Source organism: Caenorhabditis remanei, chromosome V, assembly GCF_010183535.1.
Source record: "Caenorhabditis remanei strain PX506 chromosome V, whole genome shotgun sequence".
In the NCBI taxonomy this organism is placed as follows: Eukaryota; Metazoa; Nematoda; class Chromadorea; order Rhabditida; family Rhabditidae; genus Caenorhabditis; species Caenorhabditis remanei.
The window spans coordinates 1155032-1182818 of NC_071332.1; the positions used below are offsets into that span (position 1 = coordinate 1155032).

At 39.5% G+C, this 27787-nt stretch overlaps 5 protein-coding genes across 5 annotated transcripts; 2 read left to right on the forward strand and 3 right to left on the reverse strand.

Annotated features, from left to right (window-relative positions):
- Nucleotides 1-793: 793 nt before the first annotated feature.
- GCK72_016616 (uncharacterized protein) lies at nt 794-7690 on the reverse strand (the record flags this gene model as incomplete). The annotated part of the gene is made up of 10 exons (XM_053731591.1): nt 794-934; nt 983-1114; nt 1161-1300; nt 1347-1544; nt 1800-1963; nt 2011-2132; nt 2912-3104; nt 5416-5487; nt 7035-7219; nt 7562-7690. The coding sequence occupies 10 exons, from the start codon at nt 7688-7690 to the stop codon at nt 794-796; spliced, it is 1476 nt and encodes a 491-aa protein (XP_053580504.1).
- Nucleotides 7691-9783: 2093 nt separating this feature from the next.
- Nucleotides 9784-14024, reverse strand: GCK72_016617 (uncharacterized protein; the record flags this gene model as incomplete). The annotated part of the gene is made up of 6 exons (XM_003100346.2): nt 9784-9951; nt 12430-12511; nt 12559-12693; nt 12743-12910; nt 12958-13098; nt 13903-14024. 6 exons carry the CDS (start codon nt 14022-14024, stop codon nt 9784-9786), a joined length of 816 nt encoding a protein of 271 aa, XP_003100394.2.
- Nucleotides 14025-14309: 285 nt separating this feature from the next.
- On the forward strand, nt 14310-15339 carry GCK72_016618 (uncharacterized protein; the record flags this gene model as incomplete). The annotated part of the gene is made up of 3 exons (XM_003100333.2): nt 14310-14465; nt 14518-14591; nt 15231-15339. 3 exons carry the CDS (start codon nt 14310-14312, stop codon nt 15337-15339), a joined length of 339 nt encoding a protein of 112 aa, XP_003100381.2.
- Nucleotides 15340-15398: 59 nt separating this feature from the next.
- GCK72_016619 (uncharacterized protein) lies at nt 15399-18829 on the reverse strand (the record flags this gene model as incomplete). The annotated part of the gene is made up of 6 exons (XM_003100359.2): nt 15399-15773; nt 16728-16881; nt 16927-17201; nt 17941-18164; nt 18216-18263; nt 18676-18829. The coding sequence occupies 6 exons, from the start codon at nt 18827-18829 to the stop codon at nt 15399-15401; spliced, it is 1230 nt and encodes a 409-aa protein (XP_003100407.2).
- On the forward strand, nt 18614-23812 carry GCK72_016620 (uncharacterized protein; the record flags this gene model as incomplete). Its single annotated transcript, XM_053731592.1, has 7 exons — nt 18614-18912; nt 20189-20356; nt 20585-20708; nt 20758-20912; nt 21000-21111; nt 22179-22751; nt 23432-23812. The coding sequence occupies 7 exons, from the start codon at nt 18614-18616 to the stop codon at nt 23810-23812; spliced, it is 1812 nt and encodes a 603-aa protein (XP_053580505.1).
- Between the last annotated feature and the right edge of the window lie 3975 nt (nt 23813-27787).

Consider the following 27787-nt stretch of genomic DNA (forward strand, 5'->3'; position numbering starts at 1 on the left):
GTTGGACGACCATATGTAGACCTCTAAATGTTCGACGGTCCTCTTCTCATTGATCCGTATGGGTTGCCACGTCATCTAGAGACAGGACAGAAACTGGCCTGTGACTCCATCCATCTAGTACAGTAAGCAAACAGGTTACACCTAAAGACTCTGGCCTCTGAGTGTGTGTTCAGACGACGTGGCATTCTATGAGAGTCAAGATAATCGTAACATCCCCAGAGGCTCCAAAGGCCAACAGAGAAAAGATGACCCTGGACCATCAATACCCCAGCCATGTACGTCGCCATCGACTTATCACAGTAGTCTTATCACAGTAATTTGATAGCTATTCAGGATTACAAGCCTTTGAAGATCGGGTGAGGAAGATGGTGCGAACAAGCGGCATATCTCAAACCCTAGAAGAGCTATCAAAAAATAGTCAATTACAAAAATGTAGCCCAGGTTTTGTTTTATTTTTTTGTAGTTGACAACTTTTTGATAGCTATTCTGGGTTTTGAGATATGAGCACTTAAAGATTGCTTACTGAGAGTGAGAGAGCGCAGAGAAGCTATAGTGTCTCCTTTCTCTGCGTCTCCCCTCTGCACAGTTTACGTCGTTCTTCTTTGACCACCCATATCTCAAAAACTAAAAAAGCTATCAAAAAGTTGTCAACTAATAAAATGTGTACAATTTTATGCTGAAAATTTTTGTAGTTGACAATTTTTTGATAGCTGTTCAGGATTTTGAGATACAAGTATCCGAAGATGAAGACCTGTTGCTGAAAAAACTTTTATTGCCCAAAAAAAGTATTAAATTAAGATATAGTAGGAAGATAATTCCGATTCATCCCATTCCCATTGTTATTCAAATTACTCCCATGACTTGTGTGCAAACTGAAATTTTTGGTGACCAAGTTGTTGGAGTTGCCATTCAGAAGTGGCAGGTAGTTGGGACTCTGCAAATAAAACATTAATCAATATTTTATCTCAAAAAATAGACTCACTCTCTTCGAAGTGTGTCCCCCATTCTGGGTACTATCATCCATGCGTATTCTTAAAGACCAATTCTGGAAAATCGCATGTTGCATGAGTTCGCTGCAAGACCATCGACGATCCGGCGACATTTCGAAGCATTTCTAAAAAGTCATGAAAATTTTTTCCAATTTTCAAAAAAAGTCTTACATAGAGGAAGTCCAACTGCCCACTACTCGCATTCGGTAGTTTCGATGGGAGGGGTTCGAGATGCTCGGGCTCCGGAATTGAGAGCCCAAAGAAGAATTGGTTGGTTCGGAAGATGGAGACGTGGCGGGGAAGGAATTCTCCTTTAAAAAATAAAATGTAAATGCGCTCTACTGCAACCTGTCTCACCTAACGTTTTCCTTATAAGGAACAACTGATCGATATCACTTCGTCCAGGCCACAACGCCTCCCCGGTCATCAGCTCTGCGTAGACACACCCGACCGCCCAAATATCCACGGGCGGTCCGTATTGAACATCGCCCACGAGGAGCTCAGGACTACGGTACCAACGGGTTGCCACGTAGTCCGTGTACATTTCGGTGGTGTCTGGAAATAGAATACCGTAAGATCTGTAATAGAGGCGCTAGCAATAGTTTGAAACCCTCTATGTCGGCGGTCTTTATAGATATGAAAATTTTGTCAACTAAAGAAATATTCTATAAATATTAAACTATATTTTGTCAGTTAACAACTTTTTGATATTTGCTTTGAGAACCGAGATATACCGTTGGGAACAGGCCCCTAATAGAGGTTTTATGATAGTCTAGTAGAGCGTGTTTGCTAACGATTTTGAAAACTTACTAATAATTCTTGCGAATCCAAAATCGCCGAGTTTCACTTGATCATTTCTTGTCAAAAAGATATTCTCTGGTTTCACATCTCGATGAATACACTTGTTACTATGACAGAAGCGGAGAGCATCCAGAAGTTGATAGATTATTTTTTTCGTTAGATCATCGTTGACTCTGAAAGTTATCGGTAGGGCGCGGTTGCAAAAATCTTATAGTTTTACCCCGTGGGACTCTTCTCGAGCTCATGTAGAACTGTCCTGTCGCATAGTTCGAAGACCAGATGGAGTTTTCTGTTTCGTTTGAACACTTCGATTAGTCCAACTAGGTTTTGATGTTTTAGTTGCTGAAAAAATGAAAATTAGCTTAACGCTATGTAGATCAAACCTAGATCTTTATTTTTGGAGTTGACAACTTTTTCGTAGCTTTTAACGTTTCTGAGATACACCGCTTCAAACTCAAGCAATCAAAAACTAACAAAAGATGAGACGCAGAGAAACGAGAGTGTCTGCTTCTCTGCGTCTCTCTGTTTTCAGTCGCCCATCTTTAAACGCGCAGATCTCAAGAACGTGAAGAGCTATCAAAAAGTTGTTAACTTACAAAATGCGTAAAATTTTGTGAAGATAATTTTTGTAGTTAACAAGTTTTTGATAACACTTATGGTTTTCAAGATATATCTTTTTTTTTTATAAAACAATCGATATAACTTGAAACCCTCCTAACTCAAAACTCCGTGAAGCTGTTAAAAAGTTGTTTTTTAGTAAAAGCGCAAAATTTTTTGAAGAGCATTTTTGTAGTTGACAACTTTTTTGTAGCTCTTCTAGATTTTGAGATACACGTCTTCAAAGGCAGGAACCTATAGTTAGGGTGTGTTGGAGACCCAGAGAAGGCAGACGCTCTCGTTTCTCTGCGCCTCTCCTCCGTGAAGAACTACAAACTACAAGCTCTGTCAAAAAACATAAAATTTGAAAAACTCTCAAAGTTTGTCCTTTTGCAGTTTTTAATTGAAAATGATAAATTTTGTGATTTCGTTTTTTATTAGTATTCTCAGGGCTTTCTTTAGGATTTTGGAAGAAATTTCGGACAGCTATTCTCATTAGAGCGCAATTCCCTCTTTATACCAACCTTCAACATTCGAATCTCCCTCAACGCGATCTTTTTGATATGTGGATCGTCTTCGGTCTCTACAAACTTCTTGATCGCCACAATTTGCCCGGTATCCTTATTCTTGCACTTGTACACAACTCCATAGGAACCTTCGCCAAGTTTCGATATTCTATCGTATTTGTCCATTGCGTCGCACCGGCGTTTCGATGAGCTGGAATTCAGGGAGAATTTTAGCAAGGACTCATACAATACGGCGCAGTAAGATATACAATTTGGTTTTTTTTCAGTTGAAAATGACCAGAGGGTGTTACGGTATAACTGATTGTCCCACAAAGTAAATTATGTATAAACCTTATAGAACAAAGGTAGTGCTACATTTTTCTAGTTGACAACTTTTTGATAGCGCTTCACAATTTCGAGATACGCGTCTTTAAATATAGACCTTACCAGAGGCAATGTGAGAGATGGAGAAACGCAGAGAAACAGACACCCTCGTTTCTCTGCGTCTCTCGACACTCCCCAGCAAGTTACATATCGTTACACAAAGTAATTTCTCTCTCAAATCGACAAATTTCAGTTCAAAATAGTGCAATTTTCGAGCTGTCCCTTTAAAATGACTGTAACATTCTAGGTTATTTTTTTGAGTCGATATAAATCTAATTAGAGCGGTCTGAATGGAGAACAAGTTGAATTCCTATAATGAATTGTCAAGCTAGATTTATGAAATGAAATTAATTTTGCGAAATTTGAAATTTGAAAAATTTGGGAAGTTTGGAAGCTTGTAAGCGAAATTTGGAGTCTTCATAAATATATTTTTCTTTCAAATTATACCTACAAATCGTTTGACTCAAAAAAATTAGTATAGTGAGAGCAGCAACGCGTTTGGAAAAAGTAAGGGTATGGATAAGAGATTTCAGAGATTTCGTCTCGAGCACACGTGTTGTCATGGGGACCAGATGTATGCACACGAGGAGAGACAGAGTGAGAGAGATGTATAACACGAGAAAAAAAGAGAGGGTGGTGTGTGATATACGTGTGTGTTTAATATGTGACATTCCTGAATGATTTTCGAAATAGTGGGAAGAGGAAGACGGATTTTTCGAATTCCAAGTTGAAAAGGAAATTGAGCCCGGATTTTTGAAAAAGGAACTAAATAAAAGTTGTGGTATCTCACGTACTAATATTTGAGCTTAAATCTTTTTCATCGGTTTTTTTATGAGACGTCTAACAAGGGAAGTCTTTGGAGACGCCACTTTCAAACGATCTATAAATTTGGTCATAGATACCTTCGACTACGTGGAGTCCATTTCTGCAGTCAAAACCGCCAAAATGTCTCTGCGTTCCGAGTTATGAGCTCTCAAACGTTTCACATGGTTAAGATTTTGAAATTCCATAATAGTATACGCGAAGATGTTTGGAATTCCATGTGAAAAACCTTCGCAAAACTTTGAGAGCTCATAACTCGGATCGCAGAGACATTTGGGCGGTTTTGACTGCAGAAATGGACTCCACGTAGTCGAAGGTATCTATGACCAAATTTATAGATTGTTTGAAAGCCGCGTCTCCGAAGACTTCTCTTGTGAATAAAAGATTTTCAGATGAACATTATAAAATGAATCACGATATTACTAATAGCCCCGTACTTTCAAAACGACTTTAACGGCATTTTAGTACGAGAGAGTAATATATATCATCGGTTCGCGAACATTTGCCGGGAGGTGGTAAAGGCGTAAGGGATTTCTTCGGATGGGTCTTATAGTTGAAATACCGTATTTAACTGCAGTTTTCAAGTTTTCAACTACGAGACCCATCCGAACAAATTTCAACATGTCAAACCGTGACACAATTTCAAAGATTGCATTTTCGAATGGAAGAGCATAACATTCTTGTTTTTTTGAACGGCGATCATACAATATCAGCAATAAATTTTGGTTGACTCAGATTCAAGTAGATGGAGTTATGATATTCGAAACAGAACATGCATGAGCCAGTAATTGTGGTTAAGAAACAATTTATCTTCACAAAATAATTCGTTTTAACTTCTAAAATAAGATGGTCTTTGATAGCGTCAAGAGACTAGGGTCTCGTCCTTTTAATTTTCTGAGCTTTTTTTGGAGGGTATATTCAGTATTTCTAGTATTATCTTAAATTTCTGAGATACCAAAATATAATTATTTTAAAGTCTTTTTCTTCCCAATCCAGTTATTTCGTCCATTACCCAGTACTCTCCTTTTTGAAATAAATAAATTCTTTGCACTCTTTTCTCCCCTGCAAAACTTATTGTTGTCCTAGTCTGCTCTCCAACAAAAAAAAGAGAGAAAGTGGTCCCCTCAAGTACTTCTAACCACCATGGAAACTGACACAGAGAGACACCACTTCTTTCGCAACTCTTTTTCAGGAAATGACAATTTTTATTTGCGCTGTGTTGGATGGATGACGTGGACACCAAAATAAGTATAGATTTTACAGTTTCAGCAGCCACTACACCAGATTTACGAAAAATAAACATAGATAAAACATACTTTCTCAACGAACAAAACAGATTGTTCTCCATCACTGTCAACGCCTCGATCTCGGCAAACACCATGTCGTCGCTGAAAAATGGATAGGGGGACTGAAACTGAGAAATGTGTAAAAAGCAGGAAAATAAGAAGAAAAAAAAGATGACATGCGATGAGATGGAGGAAGATAAATCAGGAAATGCGAATTAATTTTAAATTCACTACTAGACTAGGTCCTTGGTAAGCACCAGAGTTGCATGGAAGTGAAAATTATTTATCCGGAAGTCGGAAGTCGGAACTCGGAAGTCGGAAGTCGGAATTAAATTTTTTCTCAAATTTTCAAAAACTCCAAGAGAAAAATCATAAAATTGCCGAAAATCAGTGGAAAATTAGTATTTGGCTGAAGAAAAGCCTATTTTCTGTCCTTTTAGACCATTTTTCCATGTATTTCTGCGAAATTTACTTTTCCGAAATTTCTCCGTTATGTAATGACAGAAGTCGGAAGTCGGAATGGAAAAAATGCCCGGAAGTCGGAAGTCGGAATTCCATTCAACTCTGGTAAGCACTACTAAAAAGGTCAAAAAACAAAATGGATTCCGTATCCACAGTCGCTACGCAGCGAGAGCTACCAGGCTCCTAGTGACATGACCTATACCATTGGAAAGCTGGAAAACCTGCTGATTCCAAATATATATTCAGTTTTTGTCCTCGAAGCTTGATTTTCGTGAAAAATGAGGTCAAAGGGAGCCGAGTTTCCACATTTTTTTCGAATACCAAGCCTCGAAAGCAAAAAGTAGATATAAATTTGAAATTACCGTTTTTTCAGCTTTCCGATGATATAGGATACGTTTTGGAGCTTGTGAAATCGTAAGGATTTACATTTCCAATATTTAATTTGAAAAAAAAACTTGCACTTGCAAATTTTTGGCCCAGCACGGTTTCATGAAAAGGAAAATAATTTTTTACCAAATTTTTAAAAAGAAATATTCCAATAAAAAATCCAACTTTATGATGCATAACTAGTTTCTGGTTGAATTCTGAAGTATAGTCAAAAATTTAGTTCAAATCATGACCCGGGCCGGTCTGTTGCAAGTATGGTAATTTAAAACATTTGAAAAATGACTCCGTATCCAGAGTCGCTACGCAGCGGAATTTACTTGAAGCTTGATGTCACGCCGGGAAGCATAGACATGCTAAATATTGGTTCAGATTCGAAATAAGTACCTTTTGACAATATTTTATGACCATTGAAGTTCTTAATAGAACCGCACTATTGAAATCGAAGAAAATTGTATGTGAAATTGGGAAACTCAGAGAAAAAGAGACATTTTTCAAGGGGATTTCAATGGAGCGCAGTTGTGAGAACTGTGCCGAGCTAATAGATATTTCGCATTAAGAACATTTGGTGTTTTTGACTTCCAGTATTGGAAAACGCGGACAGCGTCACATTCAAAACTGGAAAGTCGGTAAATCAAGTGCTCAAGAAATTTGTTAGTATTCTAACAGCGGATAATCTCCTCCTCATTCACAATCCATATTTCTAATCTAACCGAGACAACAATACGACACAAATTGTATTCAGTATTCAGCACACACTCACTAAGCCGCGCGAGAGAGATCCTATAGCCAATGGCACGTACCTTTTCGTTTTTTCGAGTCGCGGCGCGCTCAATTTCTTCCTGTTCAACGAGTTTAACGGAGACGGGTCACGGCAAATGTCAGATGGTGTTAGTAGGAGTAGAGTGTTCTCTTTTGAGGAGGACAGGTCGGAGGTGTCGAGGCGGAGGAGCTCCAGTTTTGAGATGGGCTCAGAGATTGGGATGTTCTGGAATTGCTAAAGAATTGTATGGGCTGAACAGAGCAAAAATAGCACATCATTTTTGTAGTTGACCATTTTTTTGTAGGGACAGTACCTTGAAAGTTACAGGCTATCAAAGTGAAAAGCTTCAAAATGTGCACTAGTCGATTTCACCGAGAAATTACTTTCACTATCTGTAACTTTCGAGATATTGTCCCTACTAAAAAATGGTCAACTATAAAAATAATGTACTATTTTTGCTCTGTCCAACCCATATAAACTTGAGCTTATCGGACAATCATATGACACAAAAATACACTGTCAAAGTTGATTTCTTTTTGTCCGGTACTATCCCTCAAAAAAACTCACCTTACTCTTCTTATTTCCCGAATTGGCGTCCAGTTTGACTGCAGTCAGAAATGAAAGAGCCGTGCGAGAGGGCCCTCGTTTTGCCGCTTCTTCCGGCGTCATGGTTTCCAAACGCCACTTTTGGAACATTGACTATTTACGAAAGACGGCGGAGGATGGAGGATGGAGGATGGCAAGGAATTCTGGATGATGTTTTATGTATGAATGTGTATGTGGGGTAGTGGAGAAATTTGAGAAACGAAGGTGAATAAATTATTTTTGAGAGAGGAAGAAGATTCATATGGTTTCATAAAATTATTGGATGTCAAAACATCATGAGTTTGAGAAGTTGGCTGGAACGGGGAAGTCGTAGCATAAATTTGCTACTGATCTTCCCTAATTTGCACCGGAATTCGGGGAAGAAATTAGGAAAACGTTTGCCTAACAATATATCTTCGGGCCAAGCCGGGCCGAAATGGGCCAAGGCATAACTTGCTTAAAAGCAAAATTATGAGCTGAAAAAAAATATACCAAAATGTAGATCTCGGCGAGTTCTTTGTCTCTGATATGATACCGGATAAAGTGTCAAAAAACGTAAAATGGTGAAAAGGTCCTTCTAGCCCGTCCTGCGGCACAGCAACAAGTCGCCATCAGGCTCTTAGTAGGTCAGTAACACAGAGCTCGCCGAGATCTACATTTTGGTATATTTTTCAGCTCATAATATTGAGTTTGAAGCAAGTTACGTGGCGGTCAGGTTTAAGTATGGTTTTTCGTTGAGAATTTGATGAAACTTGGCACACATATACTTCCGATTATACTCAACTACATAACGCATTCAAAAATCTTTAAAAAAAGCAGAGTTAGTCTGATTGGCTGGAAATCTCTGGGAATCCAAGACTCATTTTGCGTGTACCTCTATGTTTCAACTACATACCCTAACAAAATAGCAATAACATCATGGAAAATTTAGTAAGCCTGTTGGACACCCTTAGTTGCCACTGAGCACAGGAAAAACTCATGTATTTTTTTTCCTGAATTTTAAAGTTGCGATGTTTTTCGGTTTGTTAGAAACATTTTTGAAGTGGCTATGAGCACCAATGAGTTTTACCGAAAATTGAAAGGTATTCAGAAACTTTGCAAAGACAAAAAAATGGTATAGGGACTTCATTGGAAACATATAAACTTGGGGGTCAAAAGTGTGAAGTCGCGATTTGTTAACGAAGTTGAATGGAATCCGTTATTTAAAATGGTGGAAAGCGAATTTCCGAGCAACCGAGCAGTGATCTTGATAGTAACTAAACAGTCAAAAACAGAAAACACGTTTAAACATCTTAGTACATCATGGAATTCATCAATAATATAAATGTGTTATCTAACGTCGAATTTCTCCACATTGAACCCGAAGTCCGAGAAAATGCTGTATAACTCTGTTCATTTTGATTTTATACCAAATATGAAAACAGATTCAGAATCCTCACAACTTCACCTATCCACTCATATAACTTTCTTCCAGAGACTCAATTTGAAATGACTACGGACTAGGTCTAACACTAACACAAATTGACATATTGCTCAAGTCACATTAGTACAAATCATCAGAAAGCATATGTACATATCTAGAACTAATCCTGGAAGTTCTTCTAACTCGAATTTCCTGTCTCTAGAAGTTACTGAAAAAAAGGGAAAAAAAGCATGTCTAAAAATCTCTGAAAACCGCCCGAAAACAAGTCGTGACCCGTTCCCGACCCATCCACCTGGAATAGGAATAGAAGAAAAGAATGGAAGGAGGAAACGAGTGACGGGGGGACCCTCTATTCAGAATAAAAGACAAGATCCTGGCTGGCACGAGGAGGTAAAGAGGGGACCCAAATTATCTTGCTCTTTTATTTCTTTTTTCCTACATATACTTACTGCTCTCGTCATCTTCTGACCCCAACCGATTCCAAAATCCAAATAAATTTATTTGTATGTACAAATTGTAAGACACACGTAATAGCTTAAGCAGATAGAAGAGAGAGAGAGAGAGATCGCGAAGATAGAGACAGAGAGAGAGAGGCCTAGGCAAGTACGCCCTATTGACAATGAGCGCATTTTGTACTTTGTTGGTGTACAAGATCATTATAAAATGTTGTCACGGGGTGAAGATCACGTGGAGAGAAAAAGAGAAAGGGGAGTAGAAGGACGTTGATCACAGGAGAATAGGAAATATTTAAATGAAATATTTTAAAAAAATAATCAATAAATTAGAGAGCAGATAAGGAAAGCCTCCTCATCTCTACAACGGCTTCAGAAGCATTTCCACCGAAATATGGAGCCACTCGATGACGCCAACCGATTCGATCGATGGCGTGATGTCGGGCGCCAGCCATGTACTTGGCGAATTGTGGGTGGGGTTTTAGGATTTCGTCGAACTGCAAAAAAAGTTTGAATTAGGTAAAAGTGTTACACCAATAGGAAGAGGAAAACATGAGGATTCTGAATCTGTAATTTGAATTTTTGTCAGATTCGAATGAATCGAGATATGCGGGTATTTAGTTAATACCATTCCACAGGGATACGAGGCGTAAGGTCCGCAACAAAAATATTCAAATTTTTTCCTGAGTCGCGTAGCGTGCGCGTCGCGGTTTGCATTGAAAGATACGGCAACTGCCAAGTCTTTTTTGGCACTGTGCCAACCGTTGTGCGACGGAGCGCGTTTCCGCGATCTTACGCCTCGAACTGCTGTGAGCCACCCCAGTTGGTCGGCCCCTCTTCTTAAAACGCCTAAGTATGAGCGTGCCGATTTGGAGTGGGCGGAGCTTGTCCAAAAAAAGTGTAGATAATTTTGTTCCGCAGTCATTTTTTGAATAAGTTTTTTCGCTTTAGAGATTTCGAAAAAGTTCTTTTTTGTTTGTTTTCAAAAACTTAATACGGATGTGGCCACTGCCAGGGGGTGGGTTTGGAGCAGTTGGGATAGAGTTATGAGCACAAAAGTGAGAGCAACTTTTTTCACTCAAAAAAATGGCTTGAGAAATTCACGATCTTCGCCTTTTCCTGCTTCGTACGGCGCCAGTTTTGAACATTTCGGGGGGATATTCTGGATTTAAGATCTCTGAACATCTGGCTATCGAGACATGTAAAAATTATCTGGAAATTTGGAAAAATATGATTTATGGCCATAAAATAAAGGGAACTACTTTTTTTCCCGAATTTTTCACTTTCCTCTCGATATCTCGCGTTGTATTGAACCGAGAGCTTTGAAATTTGGTATAGATATGTAACTTGACATGGGAAAGATGGCTAAAAAAACAGATTTCAAATTGGAAATGATGCATTCGAGTTATACTCAAAAAACAGTCAAAAAATGAGCAATTATCGATCGATCCCCCTTTTTCCGCCCAAAACTTAGACCGGCTGTAACTCGCTCAGTTTTAAGAAATTTCAGGATCCGAAAAAAAGGAAATGTGTAGAAAAAAAATCTCTATCGATCCATGTAAAAATCAATATGCTTTTAGCTGATAAAGCTTTCAGAAAACCGGATTTTGTGATTTTCGCGGTTTTTCGGTCATGTTGGGATTTTTTCTATTCGCTGTCCTGGGGACTGGATCCACTGAATCGTTCTGGATTTTTGACACCGATCTAAACTTTCGGAGATCTAATGGAACCAAAAAGTCCGATCAAAAAATATTGACACCGGACGATTCTGTGGAGAAACCTGAATCTCCACTGACATTTTTTTCGAATACACTGACCATTTTGTCATTGTATGTGTCATTGTACTGCTGCGAGGATCTCCCCTCTTTTCTATTCTCTCCATGACCACGTTTTCCTGTGCACAAGTGGCGCAGTGGAAGAGGGCGGGGGTCAGAATCGGTGGGCTGGGGGTTCGAAACCTTCTTATTCGTTTTTGTTTTTTTTGTTTTTGTATGAACTTTCTAAATGAATATGAAAAGAAATATTGTAAAAATTTCGAATGTTCTGATCGAATACGGGGAAAATAGTATCAGTCGGTGTGTCTGTTTTGAATTCAAAAGCTGGACGTTCTTCCATTTTTCTTCAAATCGAGCAAGCTAATTTTTGAATTTAAAACTTGCTAAGCACCGCACACGAGGCGCAGCCGAGTACTGCGGAGCCCGCCGGGAGGCGGGGGACGCTAGTCAGCCTCTTAATTTTCTCTCAATTTTCTTTTCTTCAGAATAATTTTTTGAACGATTATTATATGATTGAAAATCTGAAGTCATGAGGATTTTGAATCCGTTTTCAAATTTTATTTAGGTCGAAAATGAACGGAGATACAAAGCGTTTAGTGCGGTTGACTTTTTCCGTCAGAAATTCTATTTGAGCTCCTGGATTCAAAATGTCGTATATCAGTCCATTTTTGTCCAAGGCGAAATTTGAAAACAGATTCAGAATCCTCCTGAACTAAGCTTTTTAGTAATATAAAATAACACAAGAAAATCTTAAAGGCAATCGCGCTTCACCGCAACGCTTAAGGGTAGAAGTAAGAGTGCAGTAGAGCGGGTTTGCATAGGGGGCTCCGTGTGAACGGGTATTAATTTTTGCTCAAAATTCGTTCAAAATTGAGAAGAAGACTAATTTGAGTATAAGTATTTCATTTTTGAAGTCAAAATCAACCAGACTTGCGACGGGTCGGCTCTCAGTACAAAAGTTTGAAAATTTGAATTTTTTCGATTTTTTTTTTTGCAAAAAGTTAAATTTTTTACTATGTTTTTAAACATTGATAAAACATAGGATTTTTGACTATTTTTGTTAAAAATTTCATAAATTTTCGAAAACTTTTGTGAAAGGGCCGATATTTCGCAAATCTGAAATCAACCGATTCCTATCAGATAACAAGCTCTCTGTATCCTCAGTCGCTACGCAGCCAAAACTTAATTAACCCAACTCACCCGTTCAATATCCTTCCTCGTATTCAAATTTCGAGACACCAACGTCAAAATATGATAGACTGGTCCCTCAGCTGTCTCCGTTCTGAAATGTTCAAAAATTTCCATGATTTTTCAGATTCAGCGACTCACAACTCCTTCAAATACTCGGGCTGCTCATAAAACATGTCAAGGAGTAACGTATCATTTATCAGCCGTTTGGAGCACGTTCCAGCTCTGGCCAGTATGTTTTCACGGGCTCTATTGTTGAGTAGCGTTTTCCAGGCTCTGAAAACCAAGGAGTAAGAATTTTCCTTCATAAAAAAAGGTTGCTTACAAATCACTCCTCGTCCTCGAGTTCGTGTTGCAAAGTCCCGTGAATATACTGTCTCTCTCCAATAAATAATGTTCCATATTCCATTTTTTGAACAAAAAATCAAAGTCCTCCTCATCCCCATGTCTTAATGCGGAGGCGTACACAATTGGACGCAGGTAGTAGGGCAATCTGGAATATTCATTAGAAGGAACTGAAAATAATTAGAAATGACTCACTTATTACATCCCATTCCATTCAAAAACTGGTGCTCTCCCGAGCAATTCTTTTTCACTTCATCAAACTTTTCTCTCGCCATTTTCACACATGGTTCGTAGCCAATTGTACATGCTCTTGTGATTACGATATCTCGAGACTGGCTGAAAACAATTTCGTTACCTATCTGTGTTACAGTAACCTGATATACAGCTTTTTGAAAATTACCAACTTTGACAGTGTATTTCTGTGTCAACTGATTGTCCGATAAACTCAATTTTGTATGGGTTGGATAGAGCAAAAATAGCAGATCAATTTTGAAGTTGACCATTTTTTGGTAGCCCCGCCCACTTTTGAGATATAAGCGTATTTGTTTCGAAACTTTTACAACTTTGACATGTCCCCTTGCTGTCACACTGTGTCCCACTTGTCCCAAATTTATATTTTTCTTGTAGATCAAAACACAGGCTTCATTTTTGTAGTTGACCATTTTTTGATAGCTGTTCACGCTTTTGAGATATGCGCCTTTAAAGATAGTATCGGGGAGACGCAGAGAAGCTAGAGTGTCTGACTTGCCTGCGCCCTCTCTCTCTCACTCTCGCTTATCTGACATTAAAAGCACATATCTCAGCAGCGTGAATAGTTATCAAAAAGTTGTCAATTGCAAAAATGTAGCCCTGGATTTGATCTACAAGAAAAATATAAATTTGGGACAAGTGGGACACAATGCGACATCAATGGGACATGTCAAAGTTGGACAGTTTTTTTTCTAAAATTTTGAAACAAAAACGCTTATATCTTCAAAATGGGCGGAGCTACCAAAAAATTGTCAACTACCAAAATTATGTGCTATTATTGTTCTGTCCAACCCATACAAAATTGACTTAATCGGACAATCAGGTGACACCGAAATACACTTTAGTCATTTTCCACTGAAAACAGTCAAAGTTGATAACCCAAAAACTTACAACAAGTCCGTGTCATTATCCATATCAAAATCTAGTCCCTGCCTGCTGAACTTCTCATAAGGCACACCGAACACAATCTCCAGATACTCTTTGTACTTTGGCCATGTCTCGTGAACATACATTCTTGGAAGAAAGAAATCGAGGTACGCACTGAATGTCTGGAACGGGCGGTACGCGGTCTGGAATATGGTGATGATATCATTGTGATCTACGCCTTCGTGCTTTGGTTCTTTTTACTGATAAGAAGTGTCAGATGGTCTGTCTTCTCACATGTTCATCGTTTGCCTTAGAAGGCGTGTATTTACTTTTTCTCTTTCTTTTTTTCTCTTTCTTCTCTTTTTCACTACTCCATTTCAAGGTGCGACGTCTCTATTTAATAGTATTTTTTAGACCAAACAAATCAAAAAATGATTCAAAAATCGTCTATTCTCTTTTTACTCGTGGCAATGAGCTCCGCCACATCGGTGCTCAGCCGATATTTTAGTGAGGCTGATGGTGTCCCACTGGCTAGAAATCCATTGGAAGACGCAAGGGTTTCTGATGCAGATGTTGGTATGAAATCGGTTGGTTTTTTTGGGGGAAAATTCAGATTTACATAAAATGAAACGATTTCAGGATTTGTTTATCGGGTCATTCGGAGGACGACCAATTGTGACTAGACAGGAGAACACTTTTATTGATCAGGATGGGTGAGTGACTTAAATCTTGAAATTGTATTTTGAAACATTTTGTTAATTTACAACTTTCTGCTAGCATTGCGAGATATTGGCGTTTAGGCACTGGAAAATAAGATAAGGAATTTCAAAGACGCATCATATCTCGAAAATTAGAAATGCTACCAAAAAATAGATAACTATGAAAATAATCATCGTGAAATTCTACACATTTTCTTAGTTAACAACTTTTTGGTAGCTACTCTAGATCCTGAGATATGCGCCTTTAAAGTTTGTTGACTTCTCTATGCTCATCACGCTTCAGCTACCTATCTTTCAGCGTGCATATCTCGAAATCTAAATATCATATCAAAAAATTGTTAACTACATAAATAATCTACATAAAATTTTACACATTTTTTTAGTTGACAACTTTTTTATAGCTTTTCAAGCTTTTGAGATATGGGCGGTCAAAGTTGAGTGCGGAGAAGAGACGCAGAGAAACGAGACACTCTGCTTTCTCTGCGTCCCCTCCTCTCGGGTGGTCGCCTATCAAACTTTCAGCGGCTGTATCTCGAAACCTAGAATAGCTATCAAAAACTTGTCAACTACAAAAATAAAGACCAACTCTTGATCTACAAGACCATTATAAATTTAACATGAAATTTTTTTCAGTGTCCCCGTACCAATGCTCCCATACCACAAGACCTACAAAAACTCTGACAACTTGACTGCCTACAAACGATTCATGGAAAGATCACGCGGCGCGCCGACCCCAGTTTAAAATGTTTCCAATTCGAGATCTCTGTTCTCTACCCGTGAACTAATAAATCGTATCTTTTCTTATCTTTTTCTAAAGATCTCTCTTACCTCACTAGTCATATACATTGTCATATTAAACGGCACTTTGTAGCTCATCTGTCCATTCTCCGCCATCGCCATCGTATCATCAATGAGTCGACTTCTCGAGTTGGCGGGCACCAAATTATGATCTCGCAACAGTGCCATCGTGATATCCGAATACACGTCCATATCATATCGTAATCGCATATATGTCAGCTGATGTGGATCCACCACAAACTGTCCGCCCATGTCGAATACTGCGGGTTGTTTATCAGTCAGCCAGAACACTTTGTGTTTCCCCGATACGGGATCGTCGTAGAAGATTGGGATCTTCCACACCTGCGAGTTCTCGCGTGGCGGGTCGTATGGAACGTGCTGGAAAAACGATTGGTGATTTCTGATCATTCTTCCGAACCGGTCCGACCCGTAACTCGCTTAAAACTCTATATTTTGAGCTGAAAAATATACCAAAATGTAGATCTCAGCGAGCTCTATCACTGTGACCTACTACTGGTCGGATAGCGGATTGGTAATATGCCGTGGGCCGAGGTAGAATGGTGGTTTTTGGTCATTTTTTCGTTTTTCGGCACTTTTTCCCCACCCGCGGCACATTAACAAATAGCCATCCGGCCCAGGGTTGCCGCCCAAAAAATATTTGTGGTTTTTTGGGTTTTGCGGTGGTATTTAGACAAAAAATATGTTTTATTTTCGCCCTCCGGAAAGCGGAGAAAATTTTTTCGTTTTTGAAAAAAAAAGTTTTGTTTGGAAAAAAGAGAAATTGTAAACCGAAAAATAGGCAAAATGTAAAAAAATTCATAGTTTCTCTCTGACGGTTCCTGTAATTTGATAATTTCAGACATTTTGCTCGTTTGCCATCACTTATTTTTTGGTTTTTAAGTGAATGAAAATTTTTTCAGTTTTTCGGTTTTTTTCGGATTCTTGTGAACCGACGAAAACATTTTTTTTTGTTTTTCGGTTTTATTTCCAAACGATAAAAAACATTTTCTTTTCTCGGGTCGATCTATTTTTGGCGGCAACCCTGTACTACGAGTCGGACGTGAAAAAGGGCCAAACAACTCAAAAATGACCAAAAAAGTTATAAAAGCCCGGCCCACGGGACATTAATGATCCGCCATCCGGCCCGTAGTAAGTCACAGACATAGAACTCGTCGAGATCTACATTTTGGTATATTTTTCAGCTCACAAAACTCAGTTTGTAGCGAGTTACAGCTAAAATTATGATTCAAGCCCATATTTTTCAAGTCTCAAAGTCATTTCTGGGCCCGATTTATAAGTTTGATGATTTCTGATGCCAACAACCGAACCAACCTCATATTTCTCCTGTCTGAGTGTAACAATACTTCCTTCTAGCCGATTCACGTGAACTATCGGAAAGTGCGCCTGTCGAATCCACGTGTCCATCACATCTGACAATGAGAAGTTCTGACCGCTTAGATGGCCACCTGCTGATGAATCGTGAACGCTGAAACTCCGAAATCAAGTTCTAGAAGGAAGAAAAAAAACTCACTAGACAAGTACATTGAACAAGTCCTCGTGATCCGCGTTCTTATACAGAAAACTGTTCAAAAACCTTGAAAGACCTTGTTTGAATGTCTCATCTTCGATAAGTCTCTCTATCATTCTGATGATAATTGACGACTTCTTGTAGACGATCGCGTTCACTTTCGGACTCTTTTCCATATATCTCCCGATGTTTGCGTTAGAATTCGCACTCACTGGAATCATCCCATCCATCTGGTCGGTTCGGAGAGCAATGCATTGCAGTTCTGCGGATTTATCTTCCTGGAGTAATTATAGTTAATTACTTGGTAGTAATTGGAGTGGTGTTCGGAAAAGCTGGACTTTAAGAGCTCATATCTCCAGAAATAAAACAGTTTTCAAAAAGTTGCCAACTTATAAAATGGGTAAAATTTTAAGTAGATTACTTTTGTAGTTGACAACTTTTAGATCGCTCTGCTAGCTTTTGAGATAGAGCAGGTTTCAGCAAGACAGGTTTTTAGTTGAAGATAGACTTTGAAAACGACCGTTGAGCTTGAATTGTTCATATCTTAAAATCTAGAATAGCTATCGAAAAGTAGTCAACTACAAAAATAATTTACTTAAAATTTTACACATTTTATTAGTTGAAAGTTTTTAATAGCTTTTCTAGCTTTTGAGATATGAGCGGTCAAAGATGAGGATGCCGAGGAGAGACGCAGAGAAACGCGACTCTATAGTTTCTCTGCGCTCTCTCATTCTTTCGCTATCAGTAAGCAATCTTTGAACGTTTGTATCTCAAATTCTAGAAGAGCTATCAAAAAGTTATCAACTACAAAAATAATGTACATGAAATTTACCACACTTTATTGGTTATCAACTTTTTTGCAGCTCGCTTAATTCTTGAGATACGCGCCTTTAAAGATGAGTGACAAAGACCGAGACTCTTTTTCATTTTCAATTTTGAGAACTTGAGGGAGGATTAACTTATTCTCCAACCCTCGCTGACTCCTTTCATTGTCTATTCGCTTCTACATAAACTCACATATCTCCACGTGGTATTCTCCAAAAAATCCACAGCTCTGACACTGATCAACGTGGCGAACCCCTCATTCAACCACAAATCATTCCACCACTTCATCGTCACCAAATTTCCAAACCACTGATGAGCCACCTCATGGGAGATGATCTCTTGCAGATTGTGTTTCTGAGTGATCGAAAATTGCCCTTCTTTGTAAAGCCCATCGGTTTGTCGAATCGTGATCAGCCCTAAAATTGTATATTGAGTGACTGTAGTGGAGAAATCTAGAATCTTCTTACCCCAATTCTCCATAGCCGTAACACTCAACGCGGGTACGATTACAACATCTGAAAGAATAGTGAATTAGAAGAAAGAGAAAACGAGTCGCAAAGAAGGTCACACATACCGTCTCACAAAGATAACTTTTGGGTATAAACAAATGGATTTATTATGTCTTTTCTCGACAAGAGATGGATTTAGATATTTAGATGGTCGGAGAAAAAACAAAGTCTGGATTCTATGGATTCGACTTCCCGTCCTTATTCTCCTCTTCTCTTGTTCTCTCATCGATCTCCTTTTCTCTCTCTTATCCTCCGTCTTGCATAAAAAAGATGCGAGGCGGAACGATAATAATCAGGCATCAATCCGCTCACTGTTTCCTTCGCCCCCCGCCAGTCTCATCATATTCACAAATGCCATGGTGAAGCAGATATTTCTCTTCTTCCTTCTATTATTTATTCCTCACAACCTCAACCTCACAAATGCCATCCCATCGAACGTCACGTTGCTCACACTTGGCGACTTGTGGGAGACACGTGGCATGATTCGGACTCATTTGTTTCCGACGAAGACGTCCACGGTGTACCCGGAATTTGCGGCGATTCCGAGTCATCAGGGCGATGGAAGGATGCATTTGACACGAGCGGCGTTGGATAAAGCGATTGAGAATGTGGCGGAAATGAACGGAGTGTTGATTCATTCCGTTTGTTCGTACAGGTACACTTTTTGGGTGCATTTTCACTTACAAAGGAAATCCTTAAGGTGTCAGTTATGGAACAACTCGAATTGCTAATAAAGGGCTCTGATATGCGTGTGAACCAATGAAAATATGAAAAGTTTCAAATTCTATCATTAGAGCGCACTTGCCAGGCTCCTGTGATACTGATATAGGTGTACTGTAGTCATAATAAAACTTGGCACACACCGTCACGTCAAAATGCTGGCCTACTATGAAGCGCTATTAGGTATACAAAGACAATCCAATTTTCTTAATTTTTTAAAGTTTTAAACTTTACGGTACTGTGCATACACCTCTAACAAGGGAAAACCTCAAAGTGTAATTTTTCAAACTATTGAAGAATTTATAATTTAGAGTCCGTAGAATCCAAATCTGAAATCAAATTCTGCAAAGGTCTTCTATGAACCGAGTTACGACCCGTCAAACTTTTCCTAAGGGGATAGGCAGGTTAACCACTGTAAAACTTTGACGACTCATAACTCGGTTCACAGAAAGATTTAGCAGAATTTTATTTCAAATTCGGAATCTACGGACTCTAAAGTATCAGGGGCCAAATTTTTGAGTCATTTAAATGAGGACACCTTGAGGGTCAGCTAGCAAATAGTACTTGATAGTAGGCCTGCATTTTTACTTGACAGTGTGTGCACAGCTTTATCATGACTACAGTAAAACTATAACAGTATAGCTATATCATACGCCTGACAAGTGCGCTCTATTGATAGAATGTTCATTCCAATTTTTTCATCATTAGGGCGCATTTATCAGAGCTCTTCAAGGATTTAAACTATAGTTGCCATAACTCGCTTCAAAACGAGTTTTATGAGCTGAAAAATATACCAAAATATAGATCTCAACGAGCTCTATATCTTAGACACAGCTTAAGATTCATATTTGTACCGAGGGCCGGGCTAGAGTGTCTAAAAAGACAAAAATCAGCAAAACTGGCACTTTAGCCCGCCCGGCGGTACAATACTAAATTTTGTGCCTGTCCGTATCATATCAGAGTCATAGAGCTCACTGAGATCTACATTTTGGTAAATTTTTGGACTCATAATATTCATTTCAAAGCGAGTTACGAGCCTGTCAGTCCTGGCTTGGATCGGATTGAAAAGTATGATTCAAACACAAATTTTGCAAGTCTGAAAGTCATTTTTTTTAGTTTTTTTCCCATTGTGTTAAGATATTTATGTCAACTATAGTTCAAAATATTGAAATGTACCCCTGTTTCCAAGGTGTCACCCCAGTGATTTTCAGACATCTCAACGTAACATTCTACACATTGAACACAATGTTCGGTATCGGGAGAAGCGAGGTTTTGATAGATGCGAACATGACGGAAATGGAACGAAAAATGTCTGAGATGACGGATCGAAGGATTAAAGTCAACTTTATTTGTGTGGGCGCGAATAATGATACTTACAGGTGAGTCTTCACGGTCCCTCAATTTTTTCAAATCTAGAAAAAAAAGTTTCTAGAACTTTCTCCCTCTATACATTGTTTTTCTTTCCCATATTGAATTATTTATTGACTGGTCAACTGTACGTGTCAACTTATATTATCGTCAATATAAGTACCTCGTGATGGACAATGGGAAACTGTCTCTTTTTTTCTCTCTCTTTTTCAAAGATTTTGAAAATTTTAAAATTTCAGCGCTGTCTGGCATCACTCGCCCGATTTTGTCTGGCACTTTATAGTGGATTCGGGACCGATTCGAGAGATTATTGAGAAGGATCGATTGCAGATGACACGTGGATATTATGCGGATTGTTTTCAGGTCTTTTCTAGCCAAGCTACTCAGGGGTTTTCGAAATTTTCGGTTTTAGACATATCGAAATGATAATATCAGTCGTGCAATCATAATCTGGAGGAAGGGATTCGGGAAAAAGTATCGAATTCAATACGGCACTGAGGTGAATGAAATGTTGACGGATATGCAGAGAACCGACTTGGAGCCGGTTCAATTCGCGAGTCTCCCAAGGTGAGGTGAGCAATGTGAGGGAAGGTCGTAGAGAGGGGAGGAGACGCAGATTTGTTACAGATTGGGACAGAAACGACCGTTTCCCAGATGGATATTGTGGCATGGCGACGAGTTTACGTGGGGGAATCGCACGATTCCGAGGGATTTGAGCAAGATGGAGCATAATTGGGAGGCGTTGAATTTGGTGATTGAGCATAGGGTGAGTGAGGGGAGAGGGCGCAGAGAAACGAGACACTCTCGTCGTCTGCGTCAACTTTTTGCTCCCTTATCTTCAAGAACGTCTATCTCAGAATTTAAAATAGCTATCAAAAAGTTTTTTACTACAAAAATGTTCTACGTAACATTTTACACATTTTTTTAGTTGACAACTTTTTAATAGCTTTTTTAGGTTTCGAGATATGGGCGGTCAAAGATATGCGTGCAGAGGAGGGGCGCAGAGAAACGAGACACTCTCGTCGCCTGCGTCTCCAATCTTTTCGTTTTTTTAAAGAAAATGGAAGATTTTGATGTGATCTACTTATGATTTACTGAAAAAATAAAGTTTTTTGTAACAAAAACAAAAATATTGAAGCTCCGAGAACTGACTCGGTCCGAAATTTGGCGCCCGTCCCCTAGAATGAGTAGTTTTGTAAAAAATGAAAAAATTTTACAATAGCAATGCAGGCATTGTTGAGATCCTCCTTTTCCAACTAGAAAGTTTTTAAAATTTTAAAATTTTGACGAATTCGTAACTCCGACACATCGATCCAGTGGCCAGTGAGACGCAGACAACGAGAGTGCCTCTTATCTCTGCGTCTCACATCTTTTTTTTCAAAAAATTTTATCCGTCCGGATGTGCTTGGAATGCTGAATTTATAAGGATTCTGAATCGGTTTTCAAAATTTTTGTACGTATAAAACGAACCGAGCTACGCAAGTTTTAGTGAGGAGGATTCTAGCTAAATTTGAAGCTGAAACCGTGGTTTTTACCCAGTGCTCACAGATTGATCAATTAATTATTCTTAATAGATGTTACACGCCTAAAAAGCTGAAACCGTGAGGATTCTGAATATGTTTTCAGATTTTGTCTAGCATCAAAATTCACCGAGATACGGTAAGTTAAGTTTTGTAAACTAGTTTTATATGTACCTTTTGTTTAAAGTCTTGTATCTCTGCCAGTTTCCTCGCTATGAAAATTTTAAAAACAGTTTCAGAATCTACATGGTTTTAACTTTTTAGATATGTAACTTGTTTATAGACTATTCCTCAAAATCCTCCTCAATTCCAGATGAGAAGCTACGATATCCCCTCAATCTCTATCCACATCCTTCGCGATAACAAAATGGAGTACTCCGCTTCCTACGGATTCGCAGATATCCTTCAAGCGATCCCCGTCAAAACCTCACATCGCTACCGTATTGCGTCGGTGAGCAAGTTGGTAACTGCTATGACAATCGGAGAGCTTCTCGCTGATTACAACCACATCGACCTACTCACCCCGGTCTTCGGCCCCGCCGGTATCCTCCATGATGTCTGTTCTCCATGCCACCCATTCCTCCTTCACGTCCGCATAATCCACTTATTAGAGCACTCCTCGGGGGCGTGGCCGCACACGAGCAAATTCGAGTTCGATAGAATGGAACAGAATCAGACAGAGTTTTTGATGCGAGTGGTGCAGAAGGAGTTCCCGATACTGTTCCCCGGTGGAAGGCATATGTATTCGAATATCGGATACATTTTATTAGGAAGAATTATTGAGAAAGTGTCTGGCAGGAGTTATGAGGAGTACGCGTTGGAGAAAGTGCTGGAGCCGTTAGGGGTGAATGCGACGATAGGGAAGGAGGGGGACCCATCGGAGGAGGTAAGTGTGCTCTCTGGGCGTGTTTTATACCATTGGAAAGCTGAGAAAACGCTGGTTTCAAATATATATTCAGTTTTTGCCCTCGAGGACTGGTACTCAAGAAAAACAAGGTCAATGTTTCACTACCACCCAAAAACTGTCCAACTTTGACATGTCCCCTTGATGTAACATTGTGTCCCACTTGTCCCAAATTTATGTTTTTCTTAAAGATCAAAACAAGGGCTCCATTTTTGAAGTTACAACATTTTGATAGCTCCGCTCACTTTTGAGATATGCGCCTTTAAAGTGAGTGCACCTAAGCGGAGAGACGCAGAGAAAAGAGAACGGCTGATTGTCTGCGTCTCTACCTCTCCGAGTGTCTCACTTTCAAGGCGCATATCTCAAAAGTGGGCAGAGTTATCAAAAAGTTGTCAACTGCAAAAATAAAGACCGTGTTTTGATCTACAAGAAACATATAAATTTGGGACAAATGGGACACAATGTGACATTAAGGGAACATGTGAAAGTTGGACAGTTTTTGGGTGGTAGTGAAACTTTGACCTTCTTTTTCTTGAATACCAGACATCGAGGGCAAAAACTAAATATATATTTCAAATCAGCGTTTTTCCAGCTTTTCAATGCTATAGGTTACGGTCACTCGAAAGTTTTCCCTAGTTGAGCAAATACGCTCCATTTTATAGGTAACCTACTACTCTCACGACAATGCGAATGCCTACACCTCTTGGAGCACTCGCCGTCTAAACTCTGCGGCAGGTTGGGCGATGACAGCGGAAGACGTCACAAAAGTATTCCATCATCTCGAAGAGCACAAGCTCCGAAGATTCAGATGGATCATCACTCCATCAGCAGTCCGATGGAATTACGGGCGGGGTGTGCAACTAGGAAATGACGGGAGCCTTTATCACATTGGATCTCTGGCAGGAACCGAGGCAATCGGCTACACGTGGCAGAATGTTCAAGTGGCCATACTCACTAACATTCGGGGAAAAGAGCAGAACGAGCAGACTGGATGGATGGAGAAGTTGTGTAGGAGTATAGCGGATGGACGGTTTACAAGATGACGAGTATTTTTCTTATTTTTAAATGTTTTGACTTATTTTTTTCATACTTGCAAACCGGGGCGGCGTGTAACTCGCGTCAGACTGAGTTATATGAGCTGAAAAATATACCAAAATGTAGATCTCGGCGAGTTCTTATCGTTAATGTACCGCGGGCCGGCCTAGAATGGCCTTTCTGGCCATTTTCGCGTTTTTGACACTTTTTACAGGCCCTCGGCATATTAACGTAGAACGATCGGTAATATGCCGCAGGCCGTAAAAAAGGGCCAAAACCGCGAAAATTGCCAAAAAAGGCATCCTAGTCCGGCCCGCGGCTTATTAACGATTGACCATCCGGCCCGTGGTAGGTCACAGAGATAGATCTCGCTGAGATCTACATTTTAGTATATTTTTCAGCTCACAGTATACCATTTCAAGCGTGTTAGGCGCCGGCCCGATTGGCAAGTATAATTTTTTTCTTTTTGTTATGTTATGTATCATGTGTAAATAATAAAAGTAGTATACTACTCACCGAGCTTCTCCAATGGGTACGGTATCCCGAAATAGTCTTCATAGAAGTCTAGTACAGGGCTAATAGTATCAGTGAGCAGTTGGGCGGAGTCAAGTTTTGATGGGTCGCAGTAGACGCGGGACTGCAATTTGACAGTTAGGGGGGTACTGTAGATAGTGAAGACTTACTCTAACACCCCTCGAGGAATATCTCTCAAGATATGGATAGTCTGAAACTGATAGCGCGAAAAGGTAGGTAGACATTGGAGGTGTTCTCCGGAATGTTGTAGTTGTCCAGCCCCTAAACCGCATAACTTATGGAACGGTCCCTTCAAAAATTAGATAAAATGCTCTAACCCCTCAACGACAGTACTGTTATCCATCATGTTCGCTATGGCGGTGGTGCCCGTCGGGTGGATAATTATAGTGTCGAATTGAGCCTTGACCTCTGGCACATCTATACATGGGAATACGGTACGCGCCTCGCTGATTTGTAGATGAGTTGCCACGACGTATCTGAAATATATTATTTTGATGTCTATGAAAAAGAAGATAAGGAAAAAAAATACCCATTTCGAATGCGCGTTATGAATTATTCTAGGTCAGAATGCAGTTGAAGGTGGAATGTTTTATGATATGTGATCTTATACTTTTTCTTTTCATTTTTTATCTTTTTCAAAACGAAAAAAAGAGACAATTTGTGTTCTGATCTTGTACTTTAGCGGCGTGAGGGGAAGCGGAATAAAACGATTTCGACCTTGGTTAAATTTAGGGTTTCAGAGTTTTAAGGTTTTAAGGTTTTAGAGTTTTTAGGGCCACCTTAGGGTTACGATAGGAAGCCGTTCCTTGCGGACCCGTAGACGGAATTCCTAACACGGAATTCCGATCAACACCTGAAGCGGAACCAAGCCTCAGAGGCTTTGAGCGGTAATTTACATCGAGGGAGGGAGGGCGCAGAGAAACGAGACACTCTCGTCGTCTGCGTCTCCAATTTAAAACTTTTTGATAGCAATGCTGGGTGGCGAGATATTACAAGTTAAACAGAGAGCTAAAAGCGGTTTCTAAAAATGCTAACCAAAAGTTTTTTACTATAAAAATATTCTACGTAACATTTTACACATTTTTCCAGTTGACAACTTTTTGATAGCTCTTCTAGGTTTCGAGATATGGGCGGTCAAAGATGAAACCCTCACCTTGTCTCATTTCCATGGGTATACGGTACTGCGAACAAGCCTGCTGCGGACTCCCTTCGAATATGTCTCCGAAACGCTACATCTAACGTATAATTCATGCCATGAATCATATCAGCCGCCAGATGTAGATCAAGCACTTGGGGGAACCCTCGTCCGACATGTTTCACAAAAATCTCGCGTCCGAACTCGTCTTTCACCAGACACTCGCCGACGTGTTGTTCTGAGTCGGAATGCAGGAGGACACGGGATCCGCCGCCCGACGTGAAATGCACTCGTACATGTCCTTCGACAATGAAATTGTCGGTACCGTAGTTGACACTTCTGGAACGTTTATAAGTTTTGAATGGGGTTAGAAACAAAGGGGGACTTACGGATTCCATGGAACAAATAACTTAAGTTTTACTTCGTACAGTTGTGGGATATGGATCAGCGGGATTTGTAGACGGTGGTGTTTATCATCGATGTACTTGTAAAGGGGATCTTCTGTCGTAGTGATTTCAGGGATTACTGTAGTTGAAGCTGTGGAGGGAAGGGTTACTGTAGTATGGGATACTGTATCGAGTGGTGGTGGTGAAGAGGTGACAGGTAGAATCGTCGTCGTCAGGGGAACAATCATTAAAAAATAAATAAGTGCAAAGCTCATCGAGACGGCGACCACACCGATGGCAAGCGGTCGAGCCGAGCAGCAAGGTGAGTGCTCTTCGGAAGAAGAAGACACCACCGTCGTCGCCACCGCCGTCGTCGTCGTCGTCCGGCTCGTCGACGCCGCCGTCACCGCGTCCGAAAATGGACGCATGCGTGCCGGCTCAGACGACGAGGCGCCCCCTCGACGGCATTCCTCTAGTGCAAATGGCGCAATCACGAATTCTGCAAAAAGGGGGTATTAAGGAGGGGAGCAACATTTGCAGTCGTTCACTCTTTTTTTCTGATATTTTGTTAATAAGTGTAATGCGGACGGAGAGGGGGGGGGAAAGTGCAAGTGGGGGGGAACGGAAGGTGGGGGCAGTGAGTCAAATGTTTCAGACTGATTAGAGATGGAAATATGATAGCTAGGAAAGAGCAATTGACTCAAATTTTAATATTCTATTTTAAAAAGGTTTTGGTGACCCCACTTATGTGCCTCTGGGTACTGTGTAGCAGAGTTGGGAAAGTTAGGCCACCGTAAGTTTGAAGAGATATTACAATTTTCAAATTTTACGGAAAATTTCCTTAAACTACGGTGGCCTAAGTTTTCCCGTGGTACAGCTCCACCGCGGGCTACAGTACCATTTGTAAATAGGTATACGGTACTTAAGGAGGTAGAAAAATGTTGAAGAGTTTTTAGGATTTTCAGATTTTCCAGGAATCGAAAAAGTTTTAGAATATTCAAAATTTTCAGAAATTTCAGCTTCTTTCGGATTTCTGAGATTTTCAGAAATTTTAAAATTTTTAGACTTCTCAGATATTGAAATGGTTTTAGAATATTCAGAATTTTCAGAAATTACCTTTTTCGGATTCTGAGATTTTCAGATTTTCCAGAAATCGATGAAAGTTCTTAAAAACTCATACTTGCCAAACTACGCCCAGCTTCGAAAAGTTTTCAAAAAAATTTCAGAATTTTCCAGATAAAAACAACTTTTAAAAATTTGTCAAGGCCCGGCTACTTGGCGCCAAAGTTCAAATTTGTAATCTTTTTCGAATTTTTTTTCGAATTTTAGCTTTTTTTGCGAAAAAGTCAAATTTTCGACCAGCATCATCAGGAATGTTCACGTTATTAATCAAACATTTGAAAAAATTGGTTCATTTTTTGAAGCCGGGCCTTGACAAGTATGATTTGTTGGAATTTTCTGAAGTATCGGAATCCGCAATAAAAAATATGACTTCAGATTTAATTGGTCAACTGGTAATAGGTTCAATAGTTGTGAAGTACAACATAAGGAAGTGGGATAAGAGAAAAAGGAAATAGATAACTTTTATGAAAAAGTCTTAAAATTTATAAAAATCTATAAAAATCAAAAGTAAAACTTATTAGTACAATAAAGCAGACTTTTTCCCACAAGACGGAACCGGAAAAATTCAATTTTTTCAATAGAGGACTGATTTTTTATAGATTTCAAAGGTTCTTGAGGAATCTACTTGAGAGAAGATATGGAGAATATTCAAACAAAAAAAATTTTAAAACTCGTAGTGAAAAAAGTTCAAAAATTCAAATCCGGAATTTTACTTTTTTAAAGATTTTTTCAGATTTTGAGATTTTACGATTTTTTTAAAAAGTCTTCAATAAAGTTAGTACCCCCTTCCCAAAAACAAAAAAAAA